We start from the raw sequence: 26,637 nt of genomic DNA, 5'->3' as shown, positions 1-26,637 counted from the left end.
TTAAGTAAGGATAAGCTTGACTCACTGCATTAAGGGATGCTGCAACGGGGAATCCCACTTTACTGCATGACAAAACACAGCATATTATAGAATGGTTTACCGTATGCTAGTTCCTTCCACTCTGCTCAGACTTTACAGCCCAGGTATTTAGTCTCTTTTCCAGTCTTCTTCAGGGTCTCTAACAATTGGTCTACTGAATTTTGGTCAGACTGTATCAGCACTTTCTTGTTCGGCAAGTCAATTTCAAACTTCACATCTAAAAAGGGAAAGAAATCTTCATGAATGTTTCCAACCAAAACCTGTTTGGAATATACTGGCAAGCTGAACCATACACCAGTTTGTATACCTCTGAAAGGTGTCTCTGGGACTTTGGTTCTTAACGAGACATTAAACCCTTAAAATGTTTCCCCCCATTATAATGCTGCTTTAAGTACTTACTTTAAAGTAGTATTAAGGTCTGGGCATTTTTTTACCTTAATGCATTCTCTGCATTAGGGAAAACCGGCCCAGTACCTATTTTTCTCCCCCTGTTCACCCCAGACTAACCTGTCAGCTACGCTCGCTTCCGCCGCCGGTCCTGAAGCGATCCTCCGTTCTCCGAACTTCCTGGCTGCAGGGGAGGATAATGATGGCAAAAGGAGTCATGGGCTCCTTCTGCCATCAAATTGTTGGGTGGAGAGGAGGGGAGTGGTCTACCGCAGGGCTGTGTTTGTCTATGGACACACACAGCCACTGCGGGCATGAGCGCGCACGTGTGCCTCCATTAGCTGATGGAGGCACCCATGTAGGGGCGATTGCTGCGGGGACCCACTATAAAACAAGGAATTACAAACTTTTAAAGAAAAACGGCAACAGCCTCAATCAAAGGTGGGTCTCCTTGTAGGAAATTTTTTTCAAAAAAAGGAGGCTTTAATATCACTTTAAATGATGCCTCTTGATCCGATCATCTTCTTCGTTCCACTTGTTACCAGCAGTCCCTGCAGCGCTGGGGCCGGATTCAGCGCAGACTGCTGTCTCTTCCTGCCCCACAGAGTCTGTCCGGCATGCACGCTCTCGGCCGTGTGCATTCACTGCTACTGAATCTCTCCTGTTCTCCCCATTGGTGATATGGACTGTGCATGCGTCCGCCCACATCCTCCTCCTGCACGGCCGTTCGGGACCTGTGTACTGAGGCCGGGAGCGAGCGGCAGAGACAGAGGTAAGTATTTACCTGTTTGGTAACTTTTTTACATTTTTGTTTGCTAGCAGAAGAAAAGTAAAAAAAACCAGAGACTTTAATTCTACTTTAACTATGGGCATACATCGTAACCAAATGATGGGGGTATGGGGCTGGATCTCTGGATTCAGCAAAGGAGCATTTTATTGATTTCCCTGAAAAAAAAAGCATAATTCAAAAAGCCTGGTCTTGATAGAGAGCAGTTTTGGAGTGACTAGTTTGCAGTTTACACTAGTTGGTGATGATGAGGGCAATAACTTTTTTGGTTGCCTTCATTACTTATTTCTGGGAAACAAGATTCAGAGAACAGTGCTGAGTACATTTTCTTCATCATGAAGAGGACCTCGTAAATCACGTGACAGGCTGTAGCCTTCTGAAAAGGAAAATATATAAAAAAATATAAAAGCAGTTGGGGACTTGTGATGGAGTGTTTCCTAGGGAGGGGATCCCAATCTCCCCTCCCTAGGAAACACTCCATCACAAGGATAGAGACAGTGAAAAACCCCAACAAAGCTTCTAGCCCTTGCTCACATAATCTGCTTTTCCATTAGACAGATTCATTTAATGGAGATTTTAGTTTTACATACAACCAATAAAAAATGCATAGTTTATTCTCCATTACTGCTCCAGCCTTCTGCGATCAACAAGCTTCCATATGGGCAAAGACCCAACAGTATAATAAAGAACTCTGTGCTCGGATATTTACTTCAGTTCTCAAAGTTTGTTTGTCCTGATTACTCACTGTGAACAAACAGTTTCATGGCTTGGAAAGAGAATTTAAAAGCCAGGGAACAGGGACAATAGCTGAGCTTAGGACATTTCAGAGAAACACTAGTCTTTGCGGAATGCAATTTGACAAGTTTATTAACCCTCACCCCTCCCCCCCCCAGCAAGTCAGAAATCATCTGTCATTGCTGTGACTACAATGACTGAGGGAAGCATGGGCAAATCTGACCAATATGGATGATTATCACCCATGTCAAAGTCCTGGTCTGTGCAAGAGACAACAGAAAAGGTCAATATTGGAACACATATTTAGCCAGTATGGCCCTTGTATGACTATAGCTGCCATTATTTGGTTATTTGATATGTTAGCAGATATCTACCAGCCTTAAGGAGAAGAGGTGAGCCATACCAGACCCAGATATCGGCAGATTGGGTATAAAATCAATCCTTTATCTGTGCAACAACTTAACAGCAGCAGTACATACTCCTCGTTTCTTCACTCCCCCACCCCTCTGTTCAGCTGCTGGGAGCAGGAGAAGCTACCCCATGTAATATATCTTTCATGGAGTAGCATTCACTCTTGCCCAGCGCTTTCACAAGGAGTGAATCACATGCTCCTTCATACTAAGAAGTACCAGGTAACTTTTTATTTCGGCTCTCGGCATTTGGATGAAGTGGTGAAGGGAAGACGCAAAAGTATGTGCTGCTGGAGAAAAGGTCATTAATGCTAACCTGTGGCCCCATGTAATAAAAGGGTTGTAGGATTGTTACGTTAGTGGAACTGCAACTAAAGTTAGTCACAGACATCAGATACATCATCAAAGATCTGCTCAAAAACATGCATACTCAGGAGATTAAAATGTATGTTTATGTTGATGAAGGAGGGAGCGGAAAAGTAGAAGGACATCACCAACCTGGTTGTTCATTGCTTCTGAGAACAGTAAGTCAGGGATATATGAGGAGTACTGGAACATACGATCTCTTACCGATCATACAGCAACAGACCAGAGCCAGTGACTGCCATCATCATATGTCTTTGTGAGAGGCAGAGGTAGGAGGTTCTGGTTTCGAATGTAATATGGTCAAGTTATAACCCATTCTGAAGTGTACAAAGGCCCTTGTGGGTATGTAATGAAACCTGCTGCTGCTAGAGAGACTGGCCCACCTCCATCCTGGCTCTGGTGCGGATCTGCAGATTATAGAATTAAAGTGCAACTGATGTCTCCTGTATGACAGTGCAGCAAGAAACCAAATCCAACTACACTTTGATGGAAAAGCCTCATAAAGGAAAACAAAAAATCTCCTCTAATGGAGCTAAATCCTCCTACACGTCTCACATGCTCCCCCTTCCACACACTGCACAGTGAGAGTATTTAAGCCACCGAGTCAGCGCTGTAAAGGTGCCCATACACTCTTCGATGCTCGTTTGAAAATCTTCCACGAATGGTCTTTCGAACGATAATCGAACAGGTGATTGGACACCAATGATTTTTTTTTTTTTTTACTGTAATCCCGCTCAAAATTTCTCAAAGGGTGCGGTTGGAAAACGTTTTTTGAATTGAACGATAATCAATGGATTAGTGGCGCTTTCGTACGAAAAAAGAAAAAAAAATCCATTCTGTCGATTGACAAAATTTATGTCAAATTAACTTTATGAGTTAATATTGCTAACGAACGATTATCGAAATGGACATTGGTCTGTGCTTGATGGGCTACTTGAGCTAGAACCTACCGTGGGTTCTTCTAGATCATTCTAGAAAATTTCCGATCGAAAATCCATAGGTGCATGGCCAGCTTAAATCCAGAAAACATTGGGCAGGACTAAGTGTGACCGGGTGTTGGATGACAATCTACAGGCTTGTGAATCAGCAGTGACAATGCTGATAGCCATGCCCCCTGCAAAATCTTCTCCTTCCGCTGTAGTCTAAGCAGGCAGTCTACACGAGAGAGACAAATCTGCTCTGAATTCAGGAGCAGTGCCGCATTGTTTCCACACCATGGCAGGAAGCAGCATTAGGTGGACTTCACTGGTAGGATAAGCAGGTATTTGTAGGACTTTGCATAGGGACATTGAGAAAACTGTAAATGCAGTTACACTGGTAATTAAAGTGTTGCAGCACATTTTTTTTTAGCAATCCTTTAAAAATGTGTCAGGACTTTTGTGTTGCTTACTAAATAAAAGAAGGACCAAACCTGGACCATTTGTGTGCAATCATCATCTTTTTGGAATTGTATAACACTGGTTGGCACCTCACTGACTAATGGAGACCTATGAGGAGCTTCAGATGACATCTAAGAGGTACAGAAAAAACAGGAGGGTCAGACAAAAAACTTACAGAACAGGAAGAGTTTCCCATTTTTTGTAGCAGAGGCTGAACAGTTAAGCCAAATAACTGTTGGTTATATCTTTTAGGGACTCTACTGATGAAATCTCTGAACTAGAGCTCCCAATCTGCCACAGCTATTAAGAGGGGTCAGCTTTACCGTTGGTTTCTTTATTCTCATTATGAACCATGTGTTAGCTGGAGTTGCAACACCCCAACGTGTGTGGAAAGACACAAACTCCACAGTGGATAAGCAGAGAGTCAGGAACTATGGCAGGAAAGGTCAGCACTGGAATCACCATGAGATACAAGATGCCAGCAGGTTGCTCAGCACACCAGCCTGTATCTAAAGAATCACTTATAGGTGGACTGACACTTTAACAAACTGAATAGCGCAATACTGTTACCTGGAAGTCGAGAGAGGACTCGTTCCACAGCTTTTGAGCAGCCTTCGCAGGTCATGTCCACAAAAAACTCCTCTTTCTGAAAGTATGAAAAGAAACAGGAAAGGATTAAACACACACTAGTATGTATCATTCCTTGCATTGTTCCGTGCTTGAAGTGGATAGGGCATTTTAGAACAAGTTATATTTATTTATTACAGGTATTTATATAGCGCCGACAATGTACGCAGCGCTTTACATAGTTGCACATCCACATCAGTATTTGATGAATACAGTCTTTTTGTACAGCTAATATTCACCTATACAGTGATTTTTTTTCCCCAGACACAACTTTTCCTGCTTACACATTTTTGCCATTCAGCATTTCAGTGTTCTTTGACACATTCCTGCCCCCTCACCTCTGGCTTAGCAGCACATTATAACTGGAAGGCTATGTCCTTCATCCCTTACTCAGCAGTGTGCTGCCACTGAAAATACCTTTGTCACCCTGAACCAATGGTGGACATAGTCAGCAAAGGGCCTGTACTAGAACATTTTTGGGCCCCCCATTCAAATAGGGGGGGACTGTTAGGGCATTATAAAAAATGTTTCTTACCAGCCCTAAAAGTATGCAGCGTCCATGTCTTCCAGGAGCAGGAGAGGGTAGCTGCACCATCGCGATTCACAGCTTGTGCAAATGGATCTAGAGGGCCCTTGTGCAGTTACATAGTCTGCATGAATGGCGCTTCTTTCCCTTTCCCCAACCCTACCATCACAGTGTTCGAGGAAATTGTCTCTATGCCTCCATTCCTGGCTCAGCAGTACCCTATACCTGAAAATATTAAAGCCTTGTAAGTACCACTTACACTGCCCACAGAATGTCAGGAAATATTACTATATCCCATCACTGGCTCTGCAGAACGTGGTATCCATTCCATTCTCAATCCACTTGCATCTACAGAGTGATGTGATGTAAAAACCTCTGTGATTAAGAAGTTCCCATTTTTAGATGTTACTACCCTTTAACCTTCCTGCTTTGCAGTGGAGTTTTTGTCCATGTTTAGCTTTGTGCCCCTGGATTTAACTTGGGGGCTACCAGAATGCCACACTTCAGAAAGTCCATTTATTGTATTGGCATATGGCAGTGCCTGCTCTTACAGTGTAAGGTCAGTTCAAAAGACTTCTATAACATAACTGCTAATCTTTCATTGTGCACTCAGTAGCCTGAGAAAGAGTCAGGGTCCAATCTGTACTGTTTAAAGAACTCTGGGGAAACAAACAAAAAAAAAATATTATCTGTGCAGTGGGGCTACCCCCTGCAAAGCAAGGGTTAAAGGAGAACTATGGGGCAACCTTTTTTGCCCATAGGTCTCTTCAGGGTCACAGGAGAACATATATGAATGTCCTCTGGTGACCCAAAATTCAGTACCGTATATAGCGAGCGATGACGTACTGGGATAGCCCCGCTGCAAGGCTAAGTTTTTTGTTGGCTTCACTTGAGTTTTGCATTTTAAGTGAAATCTATGGAAATGCATGTCCCACTTGAAGCAGGTCAAATAGAAGTCAGAAGGAGGCCTCTCTCCTCTTCTTAACATCTCTACATCCAATGGGTTTTTTGTTCTTGATGTCCACGTCACTGCCTGGATGATGTGGACACTTTCTATAGGTGTGCAGGAGCAGGGTCCTCTCAGGATCCAAAAGAGGAGTGAGGTTTCTGCAAGGGGACCGGATGGCAAGGGAACATCTGCATTGGTGGGTTAGTGGTCTACTTGCATCTGGAAAGTGCTGATAAGAGAACTGGATAGCCGACTTAGCCAATCATTACTTGCTTCAGGTTAGGCTGGGCACACACCTTACAACCATCGCAAGACTTTTGTCTTGCGATGGTTGTAAGGTACTTAAAAAAAACGTACGATCTGCCTATCTTGCATAGGCAGATCGTACTTGCGATGATCGCAAGCCACGCCCCCTGAAGGGCGGGCTTCAGATGACAGCAATGCCGAACGGTCAGTGCGCGCTTGCTTACACCGGCCCGTACGGCTGTTATCGTACGGACATGCCACAAACCCGCCGAACATCGTACGATGCTCGGCGGGTTTTCGAACATGTCCGTAAGTTTAAAGTCGTGCGACCTTACAGTAGTAGAGGTCGCACGGCTTCCACACACCTTACGATAATCGTACGATCGCAGGATTTCCTGCGATTATCGTGCGATTATCGTAAGGTGTGTGGGCAACCTAAGAAATAAGAAACCTAGCTGTATGGGTTGGAGCAAGGGATTCATATTTTGCCAGGAGTAGGGCTTTAAAGTGGAATGTGGGTCATACACACTGTGACTAGTCAGTCAATTACAACCACTTTCAAGCCACCAGGAACTGTCAAGAAATCAACAGAAACTAAGCAATCACCAATGGAGGAGGTCGGCTGCAGGTCAAATCACCTGTCAATGAATTCTGAGTTCTCTTAAGTTGCCCACACACCTTGCGATAATCGTACGATAATCGCGGGAAATCCCGCGATCGTACGATTATCGCAAGGTGTATGGAAGGCGTGTGACCTCTACTACTGTAAGGTCGCACAACTTTTATCTTAGGAACATGTTTGAAAACCCGCCGAGAATCGTACGATTGTCGGCGGGTGTGTGGCATGTTCGTAAGATAAATGCCGCACGGGCCGGTGTGCGCAAGCGCACACTGCCCGTTCAGCATTGCGATCATCGCAAGTATGATCTGCCTGTCCAAGATTAGGCAGATCGTACGTTTTTTTAATTACCTTACAACCATCGCAAGACAAAAGTCTTGCGATGCTTGTCAGGTGTGTGCCCAGCATTAGAAGCATCTCAAACTGATGTCATTGATACAAGCCCAAAGTCGTTCAACACTGGCATTTCTAAAATAGTTCAGACGCTCCACTGTATAAGGGCTGCTGTAGGTGTTGGGTGACAACTGTGGTAGGTGCCGGCATTTATTTCAATCGTTAATAAAAGAACAGAGATATTTTCTCCCTTAAATTCATATAAACCTGTTTAGGTGATTAACTAATGTTGAATATTAACTATGGTTAAATATTACACTAGGACCTAACTATAGACTCAGCAGAGTCAAAGTTCTAAAGAGTCCTGCAGACATTATGGGGTAATCTCCTCGTCTGGCTTCACTGTTGGATCAGCGAATGTATTTATCTGTGTAGCCACCTCCATGACCCTGGCTGATGCTCCCCGGCAAGCCTGGGATTCAGGATGGATTTTCCTGGCCAGTCATTATCATTTTCTGCAAGACAGCCAGAAACTGAACCAGAACCAGAGTAACTTAGTGCAAACCTGTGTGTAGAAAGCTCTTTCATTAGAACGATTGATTTCTGGTTTCCCATACAGCTCTTTCTTTCATCCCCCGTGCACACCAGTTGCTTTCTGACAACACCACTCATTATGTTTATGTTATACAGATTTCAAATGGTAGCAAAATCCAGATGCAGGAAAATACACACACATAGCCAATTAAATACGGGTCACTCCCAAGTCACTTGCAGAAGAATAATGAGAAGTCATTATATGATTTTCCCATGGGTTCTTGAAGACAGGCCCACTGATTCACTCGTTTCACTTAGATTTACATTTAAGATCCTTTTATCATGGCTATAGAAAGGATGTTCATGAAATCTGGACACACATAGGTTCCTGTATTTGTAGATTTGTACATGCGACCAGCTGAATACATAAACCTATCTGCACATGACAGGGCTGTAGCTACCATGGGGCGAGTGAGGCACTCGCCTCAGGCGCAGCTGAGAGGGGGCGTAGCCAGGGCCAGCCTGGCTGCGCCCCCTGGCCCGTTGCCATGGCGAGCACAGGGCTCCATTGGCAACAGGGGCGCCAGACGTCCAACACAGCTTCTCCTCGCATTCCCCGCCGAATGGGCAGAGGACTCTGTGTCCTCAATCTCTTTTTCTATTTCAAAAGGGAAATGTCAGAGGTCTGTTTAGACCCCCCAATATTTCCCCAAAGCCCCCAGAACGCACCCCCCCACCACACACACACACAATTAGACATGTGCAAAGACTAAATGAACAAACAAAACAAATTTTTATGCTATTTGGTGCCGCCATTCTGGAGGCGGGGCGCATGACGTCACATGACGCCGTGCGTGGCATAGGGTGACATCACACGTCTGTTGGGGGGCACAATTTTCTGTTCTTGCCTCGGGCGCAAAAGGAGCTAGCTACGGCTCTGGCATATGATAACATTTGAAAAAAACCCAAAACAAAACCTTATGAATCTTTAGATCATGCAATCTTCATTATGCCTATGAGCAGCAGACAGGCCTTGCCAAATCATTTTTGGGGGACAGCCGAGCCAGGCTCAGTTTGTTTGGACATTAGCTACTGCCTGAGATATGGACAGGACAGGGCACCTTCACAATTTCCCTAAAGTATACACCAAGCCAAATTCATTTTTAGCTTTGAATAGAGCAGGAAAGGATTAGAACTCATCAGATTTTTACTACTTTCTGGGTCTCTTTTAAATAGACTCCCCCTCACCTCCTGTGCTGCTGACAACATTTTACTGGACAGGAAGTGATGGGAACACTCCCACAGCAAAGCAGACAGACATTAAACTGATTATTATTATTAGGGAAGAAGAGAAAGCTAAAACCCGTCAGATGTTTATTGCAGTTTGCGTCCTAGTTGCAGATTTTCTTTCAGCAGGCCAGAAGTGAGGGGAAATCTCTCTAACGAAACCTTGGATATCAGTAAAAACTACACTGGGGTTGAATTCCTTCCCTGCTCTAACCATAATTTAAAAAATAGATTTTCTTGCCATGATATACACTTTAAAGCCTACCTCCAGGCTTATTTCTTTTTTCTATCCACCCTAGGTTGTAATCAAAAAATAAAATGCAGCTCCAGTTGCAAATCTCATCTCATCAACACTGTCCCCCCTGTACTAATTCCTTTCCACCACTAGATGTCCTCATCCTGGAGGATATGACAGCCAACAGTAAATGGTAGGGGTGTATGTATATATACACACATACAGGTGTCTTGCCCAGCATGTGAAATTGCTAGGGGTCTCCTGATTGGCCCAGTGCTGTCATTTGGGAATGGAGAGGATGGCGATTGTATGTTATTTGAGAAGTAGATGGTTAGGTGGTCCTTTTCCCTGCATGGACAAAAAGGTCAATCTTTTGCTTTGCCTATTTAGTTCATGTGCTACAAAAGGTTCAGTTTGGGCTATATGGGATAAGCTGGCCCATACTCCCTGCATTCTGATGGAACAATCCTTTTTAGATCTACCAACAATGGTGCAGAATGAGAAATGTGACTAGATATCAATTGAGTGGACTGTTTATATGGGGCTTCAACTACATAGTATTGGAAGCTATAAAGGACAATATGGAGATTGCACATTTAGATTGCAAGGTGTATGTCCAGCTTTAGTGTTAAGTTTTCAATGAAGGGTTAAGGTGAAGTCTTGGCTGCACCAAAACAACAGATGAATGAATGGGTTCCCTTAAAGATTAAAAGACAATTGAGCTAGAGTTGATGCATTCACATATTGAGTACAGAGTGCAGCAGACCTGGACTCATTTCTGTGCTAACATAGAAAAACAGTTTGTGCAATTACTCTGATGGGGCTGATGCAATAAAACTGGATTGGGGGGTATAAACTTTTGTTTATCAGTGTTACTAAAGGGTAATTGCATTGAAAAGTACACAAGTAAAGTGTATACGTAGCAACTAATTTATCTGCTGAAAGATTTATAACCTAATAGACATAATCTGGTGATCCACTCAGTGCTGCTGAGCTATAGGGTTTCAAATCATAAGGTGGAAGACAACATTTTGCAGAGCCTGCATTTCTGTAGATCGTGCTACAGCCCTGCCGTGTTCCCCTTTTTTCCTTGTGCTACAGTCATGACTCACAGCCTCTTCTCTGCCCTACGGCCCCGCTCACAGCCTCTTCTCTGCCCTACGGCCCCGCTCCCAGCCTCTTCTCTGCCCTACGGCCCCGCTCCCAGCCTCTTCTCTGCCCTACGGCCCCGCTCCCAGCCTCTTCTCTGCCCTACGGCCCCGCTCCCAGCCTCTTCTCTGCCCTACGGCCCCGCTCCCAGCCTCTTCTCTGCCCTACGGCCCCGCTCCCAGCCTCTTCTCTGCCCTACGGCCCCGCTCCCAGCCTCTTCTCTGCCCTACGGCCCCGCTCCCAGCCTCTTCTCTGCCCTACGGCCCCGCTCCCAGCCTCTTCTCTGCCCTACGGCCCCGCTCCCAGCCTCTTCTCTGCCCTACGGCCCCGCTCCCAGCCTCTTCTCTGCCCTACGGCCCCGCTCCCAGCCTCTTCTCTGCCCTACGGCCCCGCTCCCAGCCTCTTCTCTGCCCTACGGCCCCGCTCCCAGCCTCTTCTCTGCCCTACGGCCCCGCTCCCAGCCTCTTCTCTGCCCTACGGCCCCGCTCCCAGCCTCTTCTCTGCCCTACGGCCCCGCTCCCAGCCTCTTCTCTGCCCTACGGCCCCGCTCCCAGCCTCTTCTCTGCCCTACGGCCCCGCTCCCAGCCTCTTCTCTGCCCTACGGCCCCGCTCCCAGCCTCTTCTCTGCCCTACGGCCCCGCTCCCAGCCTCTTCTCTGCCCTACGGCCCCGCTCCCAGCCTCTTCTCTGCCCTACGGCCCCGCTCCCAGCCTCTTCTCTGCCCTACGGCCCCGCTCCCAGCCTCTTCTCTGCCCTACGGCCCCGCTCCCAGCCTCTTCTCTGCCCTACGGCCCCGCTCCCAGCCTCTTCTCTGCCCTACGGCCCCGCTCCCAGCCTCTTCTCTGCCCTACGGCCCCGCTCCCAGCCTCTTCTCTGCCCTACGGCCCCGCTCCCAGCCTCTTCTCTGCCCTACGGCCCCGCTCCCAGCCTCTTCTCTGCCCTACGGCCCCGCTCCCAGCCTCTTCTCTGCCCTACGGCCCCGCTCCCAGCCTCTTCTCTGCCCTACGGCCCCGCTCCCAGCCTCTTCTCTGCCCTACGGCCCCGCTCCCAGCCTCTTCTCTGCCCTACGGCCCCGCTCCCAGCCTCTTCTCTGCCCTACGGCCCCGCTCCCAGCCTCTTCTCTGCCCTACGGCCCCGCTCCCAGCCTCTTCTCTGCCCTACGGCCCCGCTCCCAGCCTCTTCTCTGCCCTACGGCCCCGCTCCCAGCCTCTTCTCTGCCCTACGGCCCCGCTCCCAGCCTCTTCTCTGCCCTACGGCCCCGCTCCCAGCCTCTTCTCTGCCCTACGGCCCCGCTCCCAGCCTCTTCTCTGCCCTACGGCCCCGCTCCCAGCCTCTTCTCTGCCCTACCGCCCCGCTCACAGCCTCTTCTCTGACCTATGCTCCTGCCCACAGCCTCTTATATGCCCTATGCTCCTGCCCACAGCCTTTTCTCAGCCCTATGCTCCTGCCCACAGCCTCTTGTCTGTGCTATGGCCCGAGGCAATTACATTACCCCGCTCTTATTCACCACTGCTGCTCAGTCACAGCCGACAAATGGGTGGGGAGGTGGGCTAGTTAGAGGCTCACTCGCTGTCACTTTGCCCATTCAGTCAAATGTGTCAACAGAAAGTTCATTCAATTCACTCTAAATTGGAGCAGCAAAAGGCACAGTAAGGGCTCAGCAACTGAACAACGCCAGTTACCACAAAGGAAGTAATTGTTTTCTATGTGTACCATTCAAACCACAAGAAAATACAAACATCTCATCACACCGCCCATGCACCTGACCTACCACACCACACTAGCCTGCATGCCAAAACTGAGCGATTTAGCTCAGACACTAGTGGGCTAGTATGAATGAACCCTTAGTATAAGCAGCTGGGAGGTGCAGCGGTTAAGTGAACCTGTTGATTCTCCCTCCATGAAGCAAGATTGGACTTGTCACTCAGGATTCAATGAAAAGGGGGTTGGCAAAGTAGAGACTCTCAACTTTACTGTTTGGGAAAGAAATAAAATTATACACACACACACACATATATAAATATGAATTTATTTTTTCTTAGAGGATTATGAATTTTGGGGTGTATTAAGGGTAATGTAGTTTATTTCATTAACAGAGTTATTCACAAAGCTGCTGAAGGCAGCCGAAGTGAAGTGAGCCGAACACTGTTCAGCTATTCACTTCAGTCTTATATGGTCTGAGCTGAAGTGCAGCAGGAGTTCGACTCAGCTGATCCAACACCTGGATCGGCTAAACCGAAGCTCCAGCAGCTCTCTCGCTGCCGTTCTCCTCTATTCTCATAGGGGCGGAACGGCAGTGAGTGAAGAGCCGAATGCCGCCGAGCAGCATTCGGCTTGGCTATTCTGCTCGGTACCTCTGTGGTACCGAGCAGAATAGAAATTAAGTGAAAAGAGTGGGGAAAAAAAAAAAAGGATGAAAATGTAAATAAATAGGAAAAAAATAAAATAAACAATTGGGCTGAGCTAGCGGCTGGACCCTTCGGCTCTTTAGTGAATAACCCCCTTAGTGTTCTTTCTATTTGATCATTATTTGTAGGGATGCACCGATACGTTTCGAGTACCAGTGCAGATACTTGGCATTTTCATGAGAACTACCAGGGTTGCAGCGGTTGCAGCTGGGACCGGGCTCTGGCACTCCACCACTGTCCTGAAATCATTAGTCTGTATTGTTTTAGAAAAACTGTCACATGACAATAAATAAATGTATCAGTACTCGTACTTGTAAGTACTCGGCAAGTATCAGTACTTGTACTTGCAAAACTGGTATCTGTGCATCTCTTTATTTATATTTATAACAACAAAATCATACATTAAAACAGAGATGTACAAATCCCATGAGCTCTGTGTGCTCCTTAGAAATGACAGCTGCCTCCTAATTTTTGAATTTTTGTCTAGTCTAGTCTTGGAGCTGGAACACATTTGCTTTACATTTTTATCTATTTTTTTCCACAGCCTGTTTTAAATCCCCCTTATGTGAAAAAAAGGTAAAATAATAGACCCCCCAAAAAAGCTGCACAACTCCGTCCACAGAAATTGCAAACTTTATTCCACGAAGCTACCAACTTCCAGCATAATGGGATTCTCAGCCTAGGGGCCACCCAGATTCACTAGTAACAGCTTAATCGTAGAGATGTGATGTCCCTAAGATTAAGCCCTTACGGGTGAAATGCAGTTGTTGGCCCCCTAGGCTGGGAATTCCCTTATGCTGGAAGTTGGTAACTTTGTGGATTAAAGTTTGCAATTTCTGTGGACAGCAGTGTTTGGCTTTTAACTTGGGTCTGTTGAGTGTGGACAGCTCCTGGCCTACACCTACATACGCCTGGGTTTTGGAGACTCAAAGTTGGATGGATCGGTGATATCTTTTTTGTGGTTTTAACATTTAAAATATTGAGGCCGATGGAGGGGCTATTTTTGGAACAAGAACAAGTCCTTTGATAGTTCAAAGGAGCTTCTGTGACCCTCAGGAGCCATGTAAACCCCACTTCACCCTAAAAACACCTTCATTTCACCTTCCCAATTGACTTTATTATGATTTAGTCAATATGGAAACATTTGATGAAAATCTCTACATTTTTGCTGAAAATTCTGGTAAATGAAAAATCTCAATTTTGGCCAATCCTATATAGCAAGCAATCTTGCTGTTGTGGAACTACAAGTCCCATGAGGCACTGCAAGACTCTACAATCCACAACCATGACTCCAAGAGGCAGAGGCATGATGGGTTTTGCAGTATGCACAGTCCGACTGATAGGGCATATTTATATAGCAGTGAATGTGATATTCACTGCAGGTGAATCAGTGTCATTTAAAAAAAAAAACACATGCTCCAACGAGGGTATGTCACTTGGTGTCTGTACGCTCTATACACTGTATTGAACGTGATGACTTACAGGACCTTAGACCACTGGAGTGGAGGGGAAGCAAGACTGAAGGGACTGGTCTACGAGCAAGTCAGGATTGTGGTTCAAGCAAGCCAGGATTGTGGTTCGGATGAGTATAACTTATTTTAGCTACCTAGACAACACGAGCACTTAAAAAGGAGAACTATGGGGTTAAGGCTTTTCCCCATAGTTCTCCTTAGGGTAATGGGAGGACACAAACTAGCGTCCTCGTGTCACCCTCAGTATACCGCTAGCTACAGCTCGCGGTATACTGAGACGCCACAGTATACCGCGAGCTACTGCAGAGGTGTATACCGAGACGCCGCAGCTGAAGTGGATCCCGACAATTATGTCTGGATCCGCCCAGCTGCGTGAGTGACGTCTGGCTCTGCCTATCTAGAGGCAGAGCCAGCTGTACCAGCCCCCTCCCCCGTCCGTTACGCCAGGCAGCGCTGGCGGATCGGAGCGGGAATCCAGCCCCTCCCCTGTCACCGCTCTCTGCCGTTACAGGATCGAGAAGTGAGCAAACGCCGGTATGTGTTCGCTCACTTCCCGATCTACTGAGCCGACCTGTGACAGTCTCATTGTCACAGGTCGGCTAGAACTATGAGGTGAATGAAAAGTACTCACCTCATAGTTCTCCTTTAACCCTTGCAGTGCAGGGATAGCCCCACTGCAAGGATTAGGATTTGATTTGCCCGGTGTTCTTCTTTAAAGGCAACTTTGCCCCAGTAACAGTTGTTCCGTAAATCTTTTAGTTTATTGCTTCTCTTTTCAGATGAAGTTCCCGTTTATGTGAGAAAGGTCCGACCATGACTGTTGTAGACGTTTACCTCGTCTCCCGCTGCCAAATATCTGCTTGTAGCAGCACAGAGTCTGGCCGAGCCCTGCCATGTATTTTTCCTCTCTGTCTGGTATCCTGTCTGCTTCCTGTTCACTGACCCAAATTCTGAACTCCAAACAGAAACTCGAGCTGCCACCACACATAGAAACCGTTATGGGCGATACGAGACGCTATAATCACTATGCGTCTGGAGCAATTTTTGAATTTGTCACACAGGTTAAAATATACATTTTCATGCTAGAAAATGACTAAAACCCGCAAACAGTTATATATTTTCTGAAGGCCGAGGGACAAGAAAATGGTGGCAATTTTTATTGTAACGTGATAGTTGTGCAACTGTTTATCAAATCTATATTTTCAGGAACAAAATACAATAAAATGAATTTTTATATAATACCTACAGTAAGTTATTTGTAAAATATAAAAGATGAGGTTGCACTGAGTAAATAGATACCAAACATCTCAAGCCTTAAAACTGCGCGCGTCCATGAAATGGCGAACAGTTATGATGCCCAAAATTGTCCATAGGTGACGTTTTAAAAGCTTTCACAGGTCATCAGTTCACAGTTAACAGCAAATGATTGCACTAGAATTATTTCTCCCACTCTGAGGTTCGCGTTGATACCAAACATGTGTGGTGCAATTGCCATTTACATACACATGCACGCCCTACTGTGCCTGTGCGCATAGGGTGACGGGATTGCTTTTAAAAATGTTTGTGTTATTTTTATTTTATTATAACTGACATTTTTTAACAAGTCTCCATTAGGTCAGTGACGGGTTCTCTTTATGGAGACATCAGTGGTCTATAAGACTCCTAATGTGTCCCCCTATCCTCCACTCCAGCCGGTCAAGCACAGGACTGCGCTTGATCAGTTGTTTACCCGGTGTTCACGATTGTGACTGGGTTGGATTGTCACACATTTTAACGTGATCACGCCCACTTTTTCGGCGGTGGAATATGTGACCGGCAAAAGATGGCAAATTCCAACCTTTCTCAGCTGTTCCAGGGCAGATCGCCATCACAGATGGTATGTGCAGGAGAACCGATCTGTCCTGGAACAGCTGATCGCCCTGAAATGTCCCTTCTATCCGACTTTGTGAGTGCGATCTCACATTCCACAAAGTCGCATAGAAGTGACATTTTAGGACCGATCAGCTGTTCCAGGACAGATCGATTCTCCTGCACATACCATCTGGTATCTGGAATGGTATGCACATACCATCTGCGATGGCGATCTGCCCTGAAACAGTTGGAATTCTTCACCTTTTGCCGGTCACATATTCCAGCGCCGAAAAACTGGGCAGGATTACGTTAAAATGTGTGACCACGTCACCGGTCACACATTCCAACGTAGTCACAAACTTTGATAGAATACCAGCATTTCAGCCAGGAATCTGACAGCTCTGAACCTGGAAATGCTGATAGCATAGTGCTTCTGGGTTTAGTGATCGCAGAGGAGATCGGGTAACGGATGCTCCCTGATCTGCTCCCGCTCGCCATCCTAATGTTATTTAATGGCAGTACAATTACACTGGGTAGCTGGCTGAAGAAAATGGTACCAAGCTCATGGCTGATTCTCAATGGCACCCCAATGCAGTCCCCAGTAGAAGGGAATTGCAATGCAGCACCACAACTTGCGTTGCTGTGCGGTGAAAAAAGTAATGCATGCTCTACATGTTTAATGGCATGAGAAGGCAACGCACATCATTACGGTACCGCACATTGTGCCACAACACACGCCCGTTGGGAGAAGCAATGGGGTGCAAATCAATGCCGATGCAATGCACCAGCACACCCCACGTGTGGTACTGTGCGCTGTGCAATAGTGTGTGCTATACACAAGAATCCTGCAAATTTATTGCAATGTTATAGTATGAACAGGATGCATTTACTGGGCTGTGACAAATACTGCTGTTATACAAACGGAGTGGATGGGTAATGTGGAGGAGCCTTGGTGGAAGCAGAATATTACACTGGAGGGATATTTCTTTGTATTTGTGACCCGTTTTTATTTATTTTGTCACAGTTTTACTTCTGAGCATCAGAGGGAGGAATTTATGTACCAAGCTTCAATCCGCTAGTAAATCTGTCTCACGACTCCTGTTTAGCAATGGCCTTGCTGTGCTACAGAATGGATAAATGTCCCCATTGTTTCCACCGCTTAACACTTCTGCATATGAAACACATCTTCATCAACCTTGCCCGTTCTGCAACAAGCTCACTTTCTAGTATAGTCAATGATGAGCCAGCATCAAAGATAAAACAGGCTACAGACAGAGAAGGGTTGGAGGGGAACACACAGAATCCAGGTATCTCTCAATGTTTTAGGATGTAGTTTCTGACCTAAAGGCCGTGCTATTAGAGGAGAGAACCTGAAGCAGGTAGTCCTGGCAAACAACTGTTACTGGGCAACGTTTTTTGACCTCCAGCTGAATGCTACCTTAGGCCATTGGTTGTGAGCTAACCCACTGACAGGAGATGATCACCCGATCTGGCCAAACAAGACAAAATTGAAAGGTTGTCAACTGTCTTTAGCCATCTTAAAGCCCAACTCCAGGTTATTTTGTGTCATTGTAAATATCCCCCTAGAGCTGGGGTAGAGCTGCAGCTAACGATTTTTTTCAAAATCGATTAGTTAGCCGATGATTGAGTTCGATTAATCAGTTAATCGGATAAAAAAATAAACGTTAAAAAATGGCTCCAGTGATGGACTATTAGTTTGTATTGAGATTGTAGTCCATCACAGGAGCAAGCTTGGAGCGGTGGAAGTGTGGTGTGCAATATAGTGAAATGGAAAGTGTACAATTATACAGCAATGAATGCAGAATGCGGCTATAGAGGACTACAAAACCCAGCAATAGTGCATTATATAGCGCAATGCAGAATACCACCAGCTATAGAGGAGTGCAACAAATCCTAGTGGTATTTTGGTGGTATTCCGCATTGCGCTGTATAAGGTACTATTGCTGGGATTTGTAGTCCTCTATACAGCGCAATGCGGAATACCACCAAAATACCACTAGGATTTGTTGCACTCCTCTATAGCTGGGGGTATTCCGCATTGCGCTGTATAGAGGACTACAAATCCCAGCAATAGTACCTTATACAGCGCAATGCAGAATACCCCCAGCTATATAGGAATACAGATCCCAGCAATACATTATAGAGCACCCCTGAGCAGTCTTCCAACAACTTGCTTCTGAGATCGGGCCTGTCTATCGGTGGCTGTCATCCCCCCACCCTTGCTCCTCCTTACGTCTTCTTCTCCTCGCGTCCCTGTGCCGATCGTTGATGTGGGCGGGCGGTGAGCGGAGGTGCGGCGTGTGGAGCGTGCGTGGGTCTGGCAGCGGCGAGTGTGAGGTGGGGAGGAGGTGCGGCGCGCAGTGCCATGAACAGGGCCAACTAATCTAAAGCCGATTAATCGATGATTGAAAACGTTGACAACTTTTTCCAATAATCGATTAAGTCGATTAGCTGTTGCAGCCCTAAGCAGGGGGTAGCCAAACTCTGGCCCTCCAGCTGTGGTGGAACTACAAATCTCATGAGGCATTGCAAGATTCTCACAGCCACGACTCTCTGAGAGAGATGCATCATGGGATTTGTAGTTTCACCACAGCTGGAGGGCCGGAGTTTGGCTACCCATGCCCTAGAGCAGGGGTGGCAAACACAAGGCCCGCGGGCCAAATCCGCCCCGCCGGACCTTGTAATGTGGCACGCACAGCCAGGGCCGGCCTTAAAAAAAAATTATTTAATAGTCGCCCGCGGGCCCCCTCCGTGCGGGCGCTTGACAGTTTACCTGTCAGCTCAGCCAGGCAGCACAGCAGTGACTGTGTCACTGGCACTCTATGAATGACTCATTAAGATGGCCGCCGCGACAGCACGGCGGCCATCTTTAAAACTGGACAAACCACTTGCACTCTGGCAGGCCAGTCCACAGGCGGAATCAGGAGTAGAGATGGGCAAAACGGTTCATCTGCATTTCGCGGCGATATGTAACATGTGCGGCGTAATGGACGCAATCGTATTTTTTGCACGTATGCGCCCGCATACAACCGGCCCTTTGAGGGTAACCATACTGCTGATGCGGCCCCCGATGAATTTGAGTTTGCCACCCCTGCCCTAGAGGTTTCATTAAAAAAAACAAATATATAAACAGCTGCCCCCTGCAGTACCTCTACGTCACCACAAGATGTCCTTGGTCTTCCAGGTTGAATGACACAAGACTGAGCGGAGGGCGTCATGGCCGAGCCCCCTGAGCATGGTGCCCTGTATTGATCTAGAAAGTGGTGCTGATGCCGTGCATCTGCCACATTCTCTGTATCATCCAGATTTGCCCACCACTTTTATTTAAATAGAGATGTCAGATACAGCCAGCACGTTTCTGGGGAACTGGAACTTCTTCAGGGATTGAGCAACAATATGCAATGAAGTCAGGAAAAGGTGTACAGTGGTACCTCGGCTCACAAACCTAATTAGTTCCACTATTTTGGTCGTGAACCGAATTGGTCTCGAACCAAATGGTGGGAAAGTGTGCACAGGTCTATCTGCGACCGCAATCTTGACTAGCGGAAGCCACGTCCACGTGTCAGAGCGGGGAAGATGGCCGCGGTTGTGTTCGCCACCTGGTTTGGAAGCAAATTTTGCAGAATTTCCTGTTTGCAAACCGAATTGCTCGCAAACAGAAGCGTTCGTGAACCGAGGTGTTACTGTACTTTGTAGCGCCATTTTGAGGCTGGATTAGAACCAAGTGTCAGTGTGACCTGTCTGAAGTAGGGACTGCTGACAGGAACACTGCTGGCAGAAGACCAAAGAGGAAGAGGAACTAAGTCAGGAGACATCTGAAAATGGTAAATAAGGAAAAAAAAAAAAAAAAACATACTGCTTAGGAGCCTTACAGGGGAGAGAGGGTTATCAGCGGGTAGGGAGAGCAAAAAGCACAGAATTGGGCTTCTATACAAGTATATGAACCCCCTTCCTCTTCATGCTCCCTACAACCTAATTACTATACAAGCCATTTGTCTCTTTGTAACCCCCTTATTTTTGCACCAACACTAGCGGTAGGGTACTGGAGCATTTTCTCACATTGAATTCTCCTAAAAATGATCACACAGTTTTAAAAAGCATACTGCCAAATGTGACTCAGCCAGCTAGAAAATCCTTTAGCATCCCTATACTGCGAACAATACATAAGCTATTGCTTCCCTCTCCTGAAAATGCTAGTTAATTGGCTCTTGTTTGAAGCTACTGACCCAAAAAGTCCTGAAGCCAGAGACAGCAAGGCAACTAGCTATACCAGTTTTGGTGGCCTGCATTTTCCTCTTCGTATAGGTTTCCTTTAATGTACACCTTTAGTGAGCATGTCCTTTAATAAATCCCCTCCCCTCTGAATGCAGCCTGCTGTGTTACATATGTGCCTTCGTTGCCATTCCAGCAAACATCACTATCTGTCCACCTGCAGTCTTTCTTTGGGCTGGTGCAGACTTGGGCGATCCGGGATGCACGTCCCGGGACTGCGCTATAGCGTGCAAATGCACACAGAGGTTGCCGCGCGGCCCCATTGATTTAGCTGCAAAAGTTGTCAACTTTTTCAATCATCGATTAATCGGCTTCTGGTTAGTCGGCCCTGCTCACGGTTCCACACACGTTGTGCGCCGCACCTCCTCCCCACCTCACGCTCGCTGCTGCCAGACCCGCCCGCATCCACGCTCCACACCTCCTCACCGCCTCACGCTCATCGCCCTCCCACATCCACGATCGGCACAGGGACGCGGAAAGAAGAAGTAAGGAGGAACAGGTGTGGGGGGATGACAGTCGCCGATAGACAGGCCTGATCTCAGAAGCAAGACTGCTCAGGTAAGCCTGCACTTTTCCACACATGGTGCTCTATAATGTATTGCTGGGATTTGTATTCCTCTATAGCTGATGGTACATTGTGCTGTTTATTACAGTATTATTTGTATTATTACAATACAAATTCCAGCAATACATTATACACTGTATGTATAATGTATTGCTGGGGTTTGTTGTATTCCTATATAGCTGGTGGTATTCTGCATTGCGCTGTGTAGAGAACTACAAATCAAGGAATAATACATTATACATCGCAATGCGGAATACCACCAGCTATAGAGTACAACAAATCCCAGCAATAGTACATTATACAGCGCAATGCAGAATACCACCAGCTATAATGTACTATTGCTGGGATTTGTTGTATTCCTCTATAGCTGGTGGTATTCTGTATTGTGCTGTATAATGTACTATTGCTGGGATTTGTAGTCCTCTATAGCTGGTGCCATTCTGCATTCATTGCTATATAATTTTACACTTATTTCACTATATTGCACACCACCCTTTTTTTTCTTATTTACTTCCACCGCTCCAAGCATGCTCCTGTGATGGACTACAACCTCAATACAAACTAGTAGTCCATCACTGGAGCCATTTTTTAAAATGTATTTTATTTTTTATCCGATTAATCGAACTCAATCATCGGCTAACTAATCGATTTTGAAAATAATCGTTAGCTGCAGCTCTAATGTTGGTTGATCTGCACAAGCTAACCAACAACTTTATAAAGGAAAAGAAGAGGTGTTTGGCTCCTGAAGGTTTTCTATCCATGAGATTGGATTTGCAGATAACGAGGGTATTTGTGAATTTTACAGAAAAGAATGCAGCTCTGCCAATCTATGTAGAGGCCTGCAGGCAGCACTCATGAGTGTCCTGCGTTTGCAATATTGAAAGACAACTTTTTTTTTTTTTTTTTGCTGGAGTCCTGCTTTATGTCAACGAAATGCAGCATGTGTTATGATAAGGACTTATGATTCCTTTCCAACTTTCATTTGCTGCATGCTTGTACCGGCGCCAGGATTCAGAAGCATTGGAGCTATACACTGAGTGGCCAGATTATTATGACCACCCCATCAGTACTTTGTTGGGTCGCCTCGTGACTCCACGAGATGTTGGCAGGTGATGCGAGGAATCTGACACTGCACTGTTGCCTTTCTGTTGTCTTGTACCAGTCTTGCCACTCTCCGTTCTGCCCTAACATTGACTAGTTGCTGACGGCCACAATTCACACGTTCAGACCCAGATTTTCGGCTGACAGTCCAGTCTTTAAACACTTTAACAACAGCTGCTCTTGAACATTTAATGAATTCTGCTGTTTTGCTGATACTCGCTCCATGGCTTGTGCGCCAACAATCATCCCACGTTCAAAGGCTGTTAAATCGCGTTGTTTACCCATATCTTCAGAAAAAAATCACTTCTACTGTCGTGGCAAACAACCTGCTTCCCTATTTATAATGGTCTGGCCCTCTAGCAACCTCAGCGCGAAATTATAGCTAATTAAAGCTAATTTGCCTACAAACGTCAGGTGGTCATAATAAACTGGCCACTCAGTGTATTATGGCTGGCAACTAGCATTTTCCTAAAAAGGTCAGCAAAGTCAGGCCATAGATTTCTTTAGGGCAAGGACATGTAAAGTCAGAGAGTGGTTAGAGCTAAGCATGTATGATTAGGCTCTGTGTGCCCTAGCTATGAGGAAACATTATGTAGGAAAGGTATTAGCTCTCGTTGCCAAGGTGTTTTTTTGCACACGTTAGAATCCACATTTTAGGCCTGACAATTACTCAAAACCCCAGAGAGTTAGTTACATATTTCCTGAAAGGACACACCCTGTAGAATACAATGGTGGCAACTGCAAATGTTTATGTCGCATGAAATGAGTACAACTCTTTTTAAGTAAATTTTAGTGCACAAAAAAACCCCAATACCCATTTGTTTGGTAGAATACTAAAGATTAGGTTGTGCCGAGTAAATAGATACCCAACATGCCAGGGTTAAAAATTGGGAGCGCCCATGGCAGGTGACAGGTACTTTCTTGACAAGTTCTCTTGTGACAGGTACTCTATTAGACTCCTAGTGTCACCTTTGGAAAATGAAGACTGATTGGTAGCGCACCACCTTCCCGAAATCCTCGGTCTCGAGGCGCAACTAACTCGGATGATCTAGAGGTCTCGACATCCCCAGGAGCCCATCATCTGAGTGCCATCCATCTCATCACACGTGAGTGCCCATCTCTCATTCCCACCCACCTTCCCCTGATCCACTGCCATTCACTGGTTCACCTAACCCCACAAAGTTTGTGCCAGTCAGTTGCGCTCCTTCCCTCCCTTTCTTTCCGTTCATTAGTGTCACCTTTCCACTTCAAAGAAACCATTCAAGCACAGATCATGAAATAGCTTCTTCCTGACTTCTCCAGCTTCGAAAAGCAAGAAGGGATGCGCTTCTGGTTCCATTCAGCAGGGAGGAGATCGCAAACAGATGTTCACTGGTCTCTGCCTCCGCTTCCTGCCAACACCCAAGAAGCCGGTCCTGGGACCGTAGGAGGGGCAGCCGAGCCCAGGCAGCAGGCTGGGGGGCAACAATCTACTGGCCCATGGAAACAATATCGCAACAGCTTAGCTGCCAGAACCGCTTGCAGTGCAAAGCCGCCAGTCAGCTTCGCACAGGTAAACGGAGTCCCGGCGGCTATAGTGCTTCCTTGTGTCATCACTGTAAGGGCTTGGTCACACCGAATGCGGTGCGTTCGCAATCCCTCACAAAACTTCCCCTTGCGTCTTGGGGCGTGGCGGTGCATTGAATTCAATGGCACTGCTTCCACGCCCCCCCCCGCCCCCCCCAGTGTGATCGGATGTGTGGCAAAACTTTGCCTGCGTTCCGTTCCCCTGCAAACGCAAAAAAATGCTGCTTGCTCTATTTTTGGGGTTTGCAGTGGAATGGAACGCAGCCATGCGCCCGATCACACTGCAGGTGTGGAAGCGGTGCCATTGAATGCAATGGATCGCCACGCCCCTTGCCGCCCCAGAACGCAGGGCGAAGTTTTGTGAGAGATTGCGGTGCGTTCCAGCAGCTACCGCTCTGGAAGGCACAGTATTCGGTGTGAACAAGCCCTGGCTGAGAATGCAGTCTGTACGTTATAAAATGCAACACCATCGTTGCTTGCTGGAAGCAATGCATGGTGGGATATGTAGTCTTGAGCAATGTATAGTGTATCACCTTACGTAGCAGGGAAAGAGATGCAAAGCACACTGGGAATCCAGGACATTGTTGAAAGTGATAGGAAGAGGAAGGCAGCGCTCACTACATAACAGTAAGCTTTTATCAGGGGGCACTGTAGCTAACTCGAAAACAAAAAGCCAAGTATCAGCATGGCCGCCAGGGAATTATTCTGGGTTCCAGCACAGAACTAGCATTTTCAAAAGGAAAGCTCAGCAATGACCAACCATTTCATTTCAAAAGAAAAAGCCTAGATTTCAATACAGTCCACTCATAATAAATAGATAACTGTCCCTCCACCCCCAACCCACACAACCTGCCATGTGACAAACTTATCCACACAACCTCATTACCAAAATGTCCTCAGAGATTCATTTGCTGAGACAACCATGTAGGCTGCTGGAAAGGCAAGAAGAACACCAGAATGTTAAACTGGAGCAGACAAAATCTGGAGCAGTTGGGCATGACAACCAATCAGCTTCTCTCTTTAATTTCCAAATCTTAACTGAACAAACTGAAGAGAGAAGCCGATTGGTTGCCACGGGCAACTGCTAACCGATTTTGTCTCCTCCAGTTTTGATAAATCCCCCCCAGTGTGTATAGATGTGATAATTTATGGAACCTTAGACTGCTGCAAAGGAAGCGGAGAGACGTTAGAAGGACTGGTCTAAGAAGAAGCCAGCCCGGGGCTTTGGGGGGAGTATAATTGTTATTTTTGTCCTTAGACACATACGAGCGTTTAACCCTGGCAGTGCACGGGGTAGCACCACTGCAAGGGTTAATTAAAAAAAAATTCCTGGCATTCTGCTTTAAGTGCTCATTCACCTGAACCTCAATCCCAGCCGGCTGCTACATCAGTCCCTGGAGCCTCTCTCCCCCTCCGCTCTAGCGGTCTGAGGTCCAGTGAGTCATCACATACTATGCAGTGTATAGGACATGAGGACTCCAAGGGGAGCTGCCCCCTCACTGCAAGGGATAACTGCTCAATTTCTCTAGGGGCTGAAAAAAGAAGATATACTCACCCGATCCTCGGTCCTGCGGCAGTGACTGCTCACCTCTCTCCCCATCCTCTCCAGCTGTGGTATATCCCTTGCCATCCTCATGTCTAATACAAGTGAATGGACTGCATTAGACGTGAGGACATCAGTGGGGCTTAAGCCAGTGATACACGCGGAGCAAAGCGAAGCACGGAGTTGAGCGTAGCCAGATGAAAGCCTTCATCTTCAACCAATCGGCTCACGCGTAACAACTCAATGCACTTCACATCCTGATGTGTCGGTTTAGACGCGCAAACCGATTTGCTGAAGATGACATTTTTTTTATCTCAGCACACTCAGCTATGCGAGCTCTTGCAAGCTGACCCGCGGGATCGAAAGTTGTAAGACGCACTGCAGGCATAGGTCTCCTTGCCGCCGCTTCCCTTTGCTGCGCGCCGCTTCGCACGCAGTGCGTCACAGCCCGTGACACACTGCATGCAAAGCCGTCCAGAGCGAAGCAAAGCTGTCAGGCACGGAGCTTCGCATGCAGTGTGTGAGCTGAGTGCAGCCAGACGAATGACAGAATTCTTCAGCCAATCAGCTGGCAAGTAACAAATGGATGGAGTTCGCATCGTGACGAGCGGGTTTATACGCGCGAGCCAATTAGCTGACATTTTTCATCTCGGCACGCTGAGCTATGCGAGCTCCCGAAAATGACATGACACACTGCATACGAAGGCAGCACGCCACTGCTCGGTTCTTCTTCGCGTGCAGTGTGTCACAGCCTTTAGTGTCCCAGAGCCCAGGGGAGGAGAGGCTGTGTGGACCTGTATAGCAGCCAGGCAGGATTGAGGATCAGGTAGCTTTTTTTAATTTGAGCCCCCTAAAAGGAAAACAAGCAGTTAACACTTGCAATGCAAGAATAGCCACACCGCAATGCAAGGGTTAACTTATTACATTCCTGGAGTTCCTATTTAAACAGCATTTTCAGATGGATGGATCAGCCATGACAACCTCAATATCCTCCTAGCACAGGTTTACAAGCTGGCAGCCAATGAAGAGCTTCTGCAGGAGCTGTGCCCCCATCAGAGCAGCGATCCCCATATAATACCCCAGTAGGATGTCAGCATTCACCTACCGGCATGGTGATGTGTGGAGGTGGTGATGATCACAGGATGTGTGACAGCTCAGCTCTGTGCTGGAAGGGAAGCGGCCCCGAAGTCCAGCCCTGCTTCCTGTCTTATGACACAGAGGCGGAGATCCT

General features: G+C 46.7%; 1 protein-coding gene across 1 annotated transcript; it reads right to left on the bottom strand.

Annotated features, from left to right (window-relative positions):
- Positions 1-100: 100 nt before the first annotated feature.
- ATOX1 (antioxidant 1 copper chaperone) lies at positions 101-26,602 on the bottom strand. Its single transcript, XM_018555589.1, has 3 exons — positions 26,512-26,602; positions 4,674-4,749; positions 101-256 (listed from the first exon to the last, which is right to left on the bottom strand). The coding sequence occupies exons 1-3, from the start codon at positions 26,515-26,517 to the stop codon at positions 126-128; spliced, it is 213 nt and encodes a 70-aa protein (XP_018411091.1). The 5' UTR covers positions 26,518-26,602; the 3' UTR covers positions 101-125.
- Positions 26,603-26,637: the final 35 nt, after the last annotated feature.

Source organism: Nanorana parkeri, unplaced genomic scaffold (assembly GCF_000935625.1).
Source record: "Nanorana parkeri isolate BGI_ZX_2015 unplaced genomic scaffold, ASM93562v1 scaffold203, whole genome shotgun sequence".
Taxonomy (NCBI): Eukaryota; Metazoa; Chordata; class Amphibia; order Anura; family Dicroglossidae; genus Nanorana; species Nanorana parkeri.
The sequence above is the reverse complement of the archived record's forward strand: the minus strand, read 5'-3'. Positions and strand labels throughout refer to the sequence as shown.

Bases quoted from the DNA above. Each gene is read 5' to 3' on its own strand.
- ATOX1 (XM_018555589.1), bottom strand. The intron at 257-4,673 runs GTAACAGTATTG...TTCCCTTTTTAG, and splicing joins AGTCCTCTCTCGACTTCCAG to ATGTGAAGTTTGAAATTGAC.